The 9,027-nt window shown below is 30.6% G+C and overlaps 1 protein-coding gene across 1 annotated transcript; it reads right to left on the bottom strand.

Moving 5' to 3' along the window:
* Positions 1-6,190: 6,190 nt before the first annotated feature.
* On the bottom strand, positions 6,191-8,945 carry LOC135122850 (heterochromatin protein 1-like). The gene is made up of 3 exons (XM_064047305.1): positions 8,837-8,945; positions 8,393-8,758; positions 6,191-6,979 (listed from the first exon to the last, which is right to left on the bottom strand). Exons 2-3 carry the CDS (start codon positions 8,678-8,680, stop codon positions 6,392-6,394), a joined length of 876 nt encoding a protein of 291 aa, XP_063903375.1. The 5' UTR covers positions 8,681-8,758; positions 8,837-8,945; the 3' UTR covers positions 6,191-6,391.
* Between the last annotated feature and the right edge of the window lie 82 nt (positions 8,946-9,027).

The following is a 9,027-nucleotide window of genomic DNA, read 5'->3' as shown; positions in this document are numbered from 1 at the left end:
TCTCGATTTTTAATACAAATTTTGATTTTCAAATTTTCCATTTGTGAATTTTTGTTTCTTCAATTTTTCGAGTCACAGTTTTCCGATTTTAGATTTTCTAGTTTTCAGTCTTTAATTTTTCAATTTTACAATTTTTGGTATTTTTTATTTTTTGATTTGAAAATTTCCGGTTTCCCAGATTTTTTATTTGCAATTTTTCGATATTTCAATCAATCGAGATTTCAATTTTTACTTTAGCTTTTAAGTTTTTTAAGGTCTCCATTGTTTAAAATGTTTCATTTTCCCAGATTCTAATTTTTAATTTAATTAAAAAATAACAAATTTATTAAAACTGAAATCTTCACGATTTTACAGTTTTTGGATTTTTCAATTTTTATATCTAGATTTTTCTTAACTAACTAATTTTTAATTGCTTTCATCGCGTTTATTTACATCGTATTGACTGAGCATTTTTTTAATAACACCCATTTTTGAGTTTTTGAAAATTCGTTAGTTGTCCGATTTTCTATTTCTCGATACAAAAAAAGTAGTCTCCTGTTTCCGTCTGTCTGTCTGTCTGTCTGTCTGTATCCATTTTTATTAGATACGTAATCTCCGAAACTGCTGGACCGATTGTTGTCAAATTTTGCACATATGTTAGAAATATCACGTATTGGTTAAATACTAACCAAAATTTATCTAATTTTCCCCACCAACAATTTGATGACGTCATCTCCAAAATTTATAATTAGAAGTTTTTTTTAATTTTATAGAATAAGATCTTGTACTTGTGGTGTGTAAATCCGTGTCGAATTTTCACTCTAGACATCCAGAATTCTTAGAAAAACTTTAAAACTGAATAGAGTAATTGCAATATAACTTTCTTTACTCCCCTCTCTATTTTCTCAGAGGGCACGGCATTTGCCAAAATCAGTCTTATCTTAGCAAGTACTAGTCCCGCCCATCCGCCCCTATCTTCTCCGAAGATCTGTCATCTGCCAAAATAAGACTTATCTTAGCAAGTACTACCGTCTGATGAAGTAAAGGGTGGGTGGGCGGGGCTAGTACTTGCTAACATAAGTCTTGTTCAGGCAAATGACATATCCTCTGAGAAAATAGGAGGCGGGTGGGTGGGGCTAGTACTTGGTAAGATAAGACTGATTTTGGCAAATGACGTATCCTCTAAGAAAAGAGAGGGTGGGTGGGTGGGGCCTAGTACTTGTTAAGATAAGACTTATTTCGGCAAATGACATCCTCTGAGAAAACAGGGGGCGGGTTCCTAGTACTTGTTAAAATAAAACGGATTTTGCCCCTATTAATCTTGTAAAAACTTGTGAAATTTAAAGGTGTTAAATTGCAAATTTCCATAGTAACGTAAGTTTTTACTTGTGATTTATCATGGCATTCATATTTTTAAATTTGCTTATACAGGTGGCTCAAAGAAATTAATCAATGTGTCAATTTATTTTATTGATTAAATCAAGAACGGTTCACTCCATTTTCGCAGAAAAATTTGGGAATACAATATGTCCTTGCAAAAATGTTAATGACGTCATCACAAAATTCTGTAAAGTAAAAACTCAACTCAAAAATGCTGGATATGTTTCACTGTACTTTAGGTGTGAGCGAAGTTCTGCCGAAACAGCTTGCGACCAATTTTTCGATTTTATAGTTACTTAGATTTTTAACTTTTTCGATTTAGAATTATTCAATTTTACAGTTTTTTGATTTTACAATTTTTCAAATTGTAGATATTTTTGGCTTTCAAGTTTTCTAGTTTTTAATTTTTCGAATTTTTAAATTTTCGATCTTGCAAATTTTCGTTCTTTCATTTTTTCGATCTGCAATTTTTCGTTTCTTGGATGTTTCGGTTTTTTAAGTTTCCGGATTTTCACTTTTTCGTTCCTTCGATTTTTCGATTTTTCAAATTGTAGATATTTTAATTTTCCTTTATTTGGATTAAACGATGATTCAAATTCATGTTTTCAATTTTTCATTTGCAAGTTTTTAGTTTTCAATTTTTAGCTTTTAAATAATCAAGTTCTCATTTTTGAATTTTTAAATTTTTGACAAAAAGAACAAGTTTATTTAAACTGAAATTTTGAAAAATTGTAGCGCAGGATTTTTTCATGTTGCTCTTGTATTTTCGATGTGTTTCTTCGAAAAGTGGAAACATCCAAAATAAAAAATCAAAAAACTGGAAATGTAACAACTGAAAAACGAAAAAATTAAATATTGAAAAATTGAGAAATCTAAAAATAATAATAATAGAAAGAACCAATCTAAAAGGTGAGTAACGAAATATTGAAAAACTGAAAAATTCAGACATGCAAAATCTAAAAATTAAAAAATTTAAACTGGAAACAAAAAAGTCATGGCTGAGGCATTGCCTCACCTGCCTCATAGAACAAGCCGCCCCTGATGTAGATGGTAAAACGCTCACCAAAATTTGTATAATCATCTCCACCAATAATATGAAAAAAATTGATGACGTCAGTTCATAAATGTCTATACTTGTGATTTAACATTCCATTCATATTTTTTCGATTTACTTATACAGGGTGACTCAAAAAAAAAATTAATGAATGTGTAATTAGGAACTGCAAAATGGAATGCTTTGAAATCTTGGAGATATTTTAAAATTATCATAAGCATGGTAAATTTTTGGTCAAAATGTATTTGTTCATCCCCCTAAAAAGTTGATGACGTCACCTCAAAATATTGCTGACTAAACCCTATCTTAAATATGCAAAATATGATGAGTCTATACTTGTGATTTCTCACTGCATTAATATTTTTCAGATTTGCTTTATTTTATTATTAAATCCAGAATTGCAAAACTGAATCCTTTGAAATCTTGCAGACGTTTTAAAGTTATTGTAAGCATGGTAATTGTTAATCAAAATACATATATCTATAATATATAAAAAATGAGAGAACGGGTGGGTGGGCGGCGCTAAGTTTAACTTTTTCCTACAAATCTTTTATAAGCAAGCAATAGGAGCACCCACCCACCCCCTATTTATTTCAGTGATTACTCTTAATATTGTTCAGTCATTTACCAAAATTAATCTTATCTTAACAGGTACTAGCCCCACCCACCCGCCCTCTATTTTCTTAGAAGGTATGTCGTTTGCCACAATCAGTCTTATCTTAGCAACTACTACACTGCACCAATTCAAGTTCATATACTTGACGTTGCAAAAATGTTAATGAGGTCATCACAAAATTGTGTCAACTCGAAATGCTGTGCGAGGGAAGTTCTGTCGAAACAACTTTCGACCAATTTTTTAACAATGTAAAAATTCACAAAAAATCGGAATGTTATTTTTAAGGTTTGTGTTTCAATATTCATCAGTATCAATTAAATCGAATTTTAATATACAGCGTGTTTATAAAAAATTCTAAAACTTTATCATTTCAAATTCAAATATGTATCCATACTTCAGTTTTTTTTTTCAAATGGACCGTCTTGTATTTTATTATTGCGTGTGCTCAATTTTTTGTTCTATTCTTTCAGGGTGTAGGGGCATCTCTTAAAAAAAGTAAAAAATCGCAACAAATATCAACTTTAAACAAGTACACAAAATAGTTGACAAAAAAGGAAAAAACGGAATAATTGAAAAAACTGAAATGTCGACGTTTAAAAATTGCAATGCCTTTATATTTATCATTTATCTATCCACAAAATACTGTAAGACAGATTTAAAAATAACCGTTACGCATTTTTTGGCGGACATCACATCGAATTTAAAACGTAAATTGCGATTATAAAGCTTAAGGGGGCGTTAATTAGAATATGTAAAAATATATAGGTCTTCTGTTTGTCAAAAATAAGTGGTGTGCCCCGTCTTAAATACAGAAAACTGTACCATTGACCAAATAATCCCCTAGAGCATTAAGAATAGTTGTCATAACGTCAACAGAAAATGCAATTGGCTAGAAATCAACTGAACGTATTTATTGAAATTGAAAGGACAACCTGTGTTTGATAACAGGCAAAATTCATTTTTTTTTTAATCCAAAAAGCAAAAAAAATCCACAAATGCAAAAAGACCAATAGTCCAATAATCCAAAAATCGAAAGCATCCAAAAATCAGAAAATTTAAATAAACCAAAAAAATCCAAGAAACTTATAAAACTAAATAAACCAAAAAATCCAAGAAACTTAAAAAACTAAAGAAATCCAAAAATTAAATCTAAGAAATCAAAGAATTTAAAAAATCCAAAAAACCAATCAAAATAAAAATTATCAAAAAAATCGAAAAAATTAAATGAATAAAAAAACAATTAAAAAAAAATATCCAAGAAATCCAATGATTTTAAATTTAAATTTAAAAATCAAAAATCCGAGGAAATAATTTAGTTCTACATATGAAATACTAAGCGGTACGACATAAAGTGTACCCCGGGCATCATTTGAAATTGATACATAAATAAGCTGATACAAAAAATAACTGTTATTGTATGGTCCTCAAAGAACTATACAATTTTGGTCTTCAATTCAATTTTTTTCTTTCTATTTTTAATAAATAATGAGATGACTCTTATTGACTCACCCTGTATATATACTTACAATATTTTTTTCCGTACAATACTAATAAAAATTACCCCCATGTTTCTAAATTATGTCATCTTTTTTTATTTCATGTTTACGTAATTAAAAACTTACGATTTCACTTTGTTGTATTAAAAAGTAAACACTATAAACGGTCGTAGTTCAGAAATTTCCTAAAAACTAGAGTTTAATATTTTCGTAATGATGATTAATTAGTTATTTGTAATTGCAGATAGACAACAAGAAAACATTACAATTATACAGACGACGAAAAATTAAGTTTATTGTAAAAAAACACCTACCTAAATTAAATATTTATGCTCGTACATGGTGTTTGTAATATTTGTAATATTTATCTCGAAATTCCAAAAGTTATGTAGAACATGCGACAAACTGTAAGAACTATATACGTTTATTTCCACAGATAATAAAAATCAATAATCACATCAAATAGGAAACACTTTTTCCTGGGAACATACTAACAGTTATAGAAATTGGGAAGTATATTTTCACATAACATAGATTGTGCCAAAAGGCACAAATAAAAATCAAAAAGTAATTTACATACAAATTCATCTCTGAGGGTAATTTTGTAATGTCATTTACATTTTTGTGGAGAGGATTTACATTCATTTTTTTAAATACTTATTTGTATAAACGATTTTAAAAATAAAAGCACAAACACTTATTACAGATATTCAGGTATATTTTTCAATAAAAAATTCGTATGTTTTAAGGCCAACTTTCTCGAGCAATATATGTCAGTTTTAAGGTATTTTGTTACATGTTAATACTTTACCAAAATTCCGAAGACTTCTTTTATACATAATTTTTAAGATAAAATATAGAATTTGTGAAAATTAATAATTATACAATATAAATGAGGGTGTTATTAGTTACTTACAGAAAAATTCTGATATATATTTATCATGTCTATGAAAATTTTGAAGAGGATCTAAAATTTCAGTTATCGTTTTGAATAGACATGAGATGTTAAAATTATTAATAGAGACATTCAGACATCGACGGCAAATTTGCATTTCCATTTTCTGTACGCTCTGAGGGCCAAGAAAACATCAAAACAGACATCCATCAAACTCACTCCATTACAGTACTTCCCTTAGTTATCAATGAGTAATTACTAGGCTAGCAAACATTTAATGCTTGGTTGTAAAAAATATAAACAGTTTCAGCAGACAACCTCTGACGAAGCTGAAACAATCGGCAGAAAGTTCACTCAATTATTAATGTGTTGTCATTTGTACACAAGTTTTTTTAAATCTGGCGTTGTACCAAACGGCTTTAAATAAACAATGTTTCATTTTAATTCTGTTTTGTAAACAAACATTAATCTGTTTGATGTGGAGTCGAAATTTTCATTTAAGTCATTAACTCGAAAATTTACATAAAAATTGTGCTGTTCTAGTAACCGTCGTGATTCCACTCTTCTTAGCGAAACTGTATCTCAATTTACTTTACTTTGATATATTTTTTAAAAACTGAACGCTCATTCGCCTAACTTAAGTCTTCAAGATCTGGGTTCATAGAAATTAAACCTTTATCTCAAAGTTTTATATTTGAAAATATAGTTGTCTGGAATTACTAATACAAACTACTAAAATAAAATTCATTTAGAAATCAATGAATTCAACATAAGCGTTTCATGGTTTATTACAAAAAGGGAGAACATCATTTAACTTCAAACTTTCATAATTTTTGATTCATACAAAACATGAACGATATAAGAAAAAATAGCTACTTCGCATATTAATACATGTACTATAGAAATTAAAAAAATCAACTTAAGAATAAAATTTGGGCAAGCACCTTGCCTCAAACTACATATGAGAAGTCTTAAGACTCGTCGGGAGTATGCCAGGCAAGACGCTCTTCGTAGAACTGTATAACAATTTGCGGACATTTAACGTTGGCTTCTTTCGCCGGAACTAAATCGGTTTCATCCGTTCCTTTCCATTTCATCAAGAACATTAGTTGCCCTGTAGTGTCCGACGCTCCAATAATTTTTTCGGCTTGGTAACCCCTTTCAAACCCAACTTTTTGTTTACCCTTCCCAGCCTTATCCTTGTTCTTGTCGGACTTCGAATCGGACTTTCTGGACTTCTTTTTGGATTTTTCGTCCTCCTCGTCGGATGAATCAGACTTGTCTTTCTTTCGCTCTGTCCTCTTTTTCTTTTTTGTTTTCTCACTCTCGGCATCAGAAGAATCGGATTTATTTTTTTCGTTATCTGAGTCAGCGTCTTTTTTTGAGTTTTCTTTTTCATCTTCGGACCCCGAATGCCTGCGGGCCTTTTTCGATTTTGGTTCGTCGTCCGAATCGTCGGAATCGGCTGCTTTTTTCTTTGAGCGACTTTTTGATTTTTTGTCGGATTTATCGTCACCATCGGGCGACTTTGAACGCTTAGATTTCTTCTTTTCGTCTTTCTGGAAAGAATAAAGAATACAATTGTAATCTGATATGAATCAAGTTTAGATAAGTTTTATATTTACTTGTCACTTCTGGAAACCTAGAGCGTTTAATACGACTTTTGGATATTATATTGGATTAGGATGTCAAAATTGAAACCCGAACCCAACAAAAACACCCATCAAACCCGATAAACACAAATTTTTTGCACGAACACGTTTCTCATTACATGCATTATCTTTAATTTTTTTAATTTCTGACAATATCGTAGTTAAGGACTACCAAATCGATTCAGACACGGTAAATCTGATCTATATTGACATTAACACTCTCATTTCTCTCCCAAACAAGAAGTTATTAATAATAAACTTCTAATTATTTCATTTATTTATATTTAGTTTCCTTTTTTGTTAATACAAATTGTTTACTGTTATTTATACAAAATAGAGGCGGTGACATTGTATTCATTTTGATATTGTTTACTTTGTGCTTGGGCATAGGACACATGCAGATGACGTTAGCCACACAGTTATGGAATTTATATAACATTTACAATGGATGAAAACAGGTTAACCTTCAGGTATTCTATTTAAAGTATAAAACACGGGCATTTTAGCAGCAAGGATAACGACCTGGTTAACGTTTCTCCAAAAATCTATATTTTAACAAAGAAAAACTCAAGAATGATTTATCTTTCTGTGGATAACGGAGAGATAAGGATAACAAAGATATTATCGACGGTAAAATGAAACAACCTGATTATGATATCTCAAATGGACATTCCACAAACAACTTGTTAAGTTTTGAAAAACCACTGCGTAAAAAAAAAAAAATTATGCTTCTATGGAGTTACAAATCAAACAGAACCACTACAGAACTAGAAACACGCTTAATAACCTAATTTTTTAAGCCAATTAAATTTTTTTTTACTTATATTTCCGAATTGTTTGTATATTTTTGAGATTTTAACAATAACGAGATGCATAATACTTGAATGAGATAATGAAAAAAGTATTCACAAGGCATTTTTCTATAGGTTTTATAGTCTATTTTTCCATTTTTTTATGTACAATTATCAATAGTCTAAAATATCTCTGCAAAATTTATAGCATGACTGTGATGACTTTGTTTTGTATTTCAAGGTTTTTCGAAGTACATACATTTTCAGCAACATACTTTGAAAAATGGCATGTTCAAACATTACACTGACACAAATTTCAATATTCCTCATGATCATGATTACCCTGAATGCTAGGATTTTTATATTGATCAAACAATTTATTGTGTTAAAATCTTTTTCAAACATTTAACCAACAATTGATCGACATTCTCCATAAACCACAACTCATGCAGTCATGGGTTAAGGAATGATGAATTTCACATTTTCACAGCACATACCAAGTTTTAAAAGACAATTTTCACACGGTTACCTTTTTATCGGATTCAGACTCAACAGAAGATGTGGAATTTACTCTAGATCTGCCTTTACTCTTACTACTGGAAGAACCCTTCGCCTTGGCTTTTCTGGACTTTTCAAACTCTGCTATCAGGTTGGGGCAATCTAGGTTGTCTTCAGGCTCCCAGGTGTTGTCTTCATCTGAATAACCTTTCCACTTGAGGAAATATTCTACCTTGCCATTAACAACCCTCCTGTCAATAATCTTCTCAACAGAGTATTCCTCTTCGCTTTCGCTCTCTTCGACCTTCTTTTTAGCCATTTTTGCAAATTAAGACCAAAAAATGTGATGCCCGGTCAAAGACGCTACGCTTCTAACCAAGTAAACACAATGTATTGCCTAAAAATAGTTTGTAAAATTATTCCTCAAATATTTACAAGTTGATTAGCAATATGATGAAGTGATTTCTCTTCTTACTTTTAATTCTGAGTATTGAGAAGATTCCCACAAAACACCGCCGAAACTCACGATAATGGCGCCGAAAATATGGCGATTGGCGGGTGGCGGTTAAAGTAAAAAGGTACACCAACCACGCGAAACCAAAACCGTTTCTAGTAGTTACAAATTGTTGTTAAATCGACAACTCTTCCAAAAATGTCCATCCGAAG

Source organism: Zophobas morio, unplaced genomic scaffold, assembly GCF_036711695.1.
Source record: "Zophobas morio isolate AGI-343-1 ecotype UQ-CSIRO unplaced genomic scaffold, CSIRO_AGI_Zmor_V1 ptg000005l, whole genome shotgun sequence".
In the NCBI taxonomy this organism is placed as follows: Eukaryota; Metazoa; Arthropoda; class Insecta; order Coleoptera; family Tenebrionidae; genus Zophobas; species Zophobas morio.
Note: the sequence above shows the minus strand (reverse complement) of the source record. Positions and strands in the feature narration are given on the sequence as shown.

What these genes read in the sequence shown, in the direction of transcription:
- LOC135122850 (XM_064047305.1), bottom strand. Translation starts at nt 8,680, where the DNA reads ATGGCTAAAAAGAAGGTCGAAGAGAGCGAAAGCGAAGAGGAATACTCT. An exon ending in AGTCTGAATCCGATAAAAAG is followed by an intron (nt 6,980 to 8,392) that starts GTAACCGTGTGA and finishes TATTCTTTCCAG; the next exon opens with AAAGACGAAAAGAAGAAATC.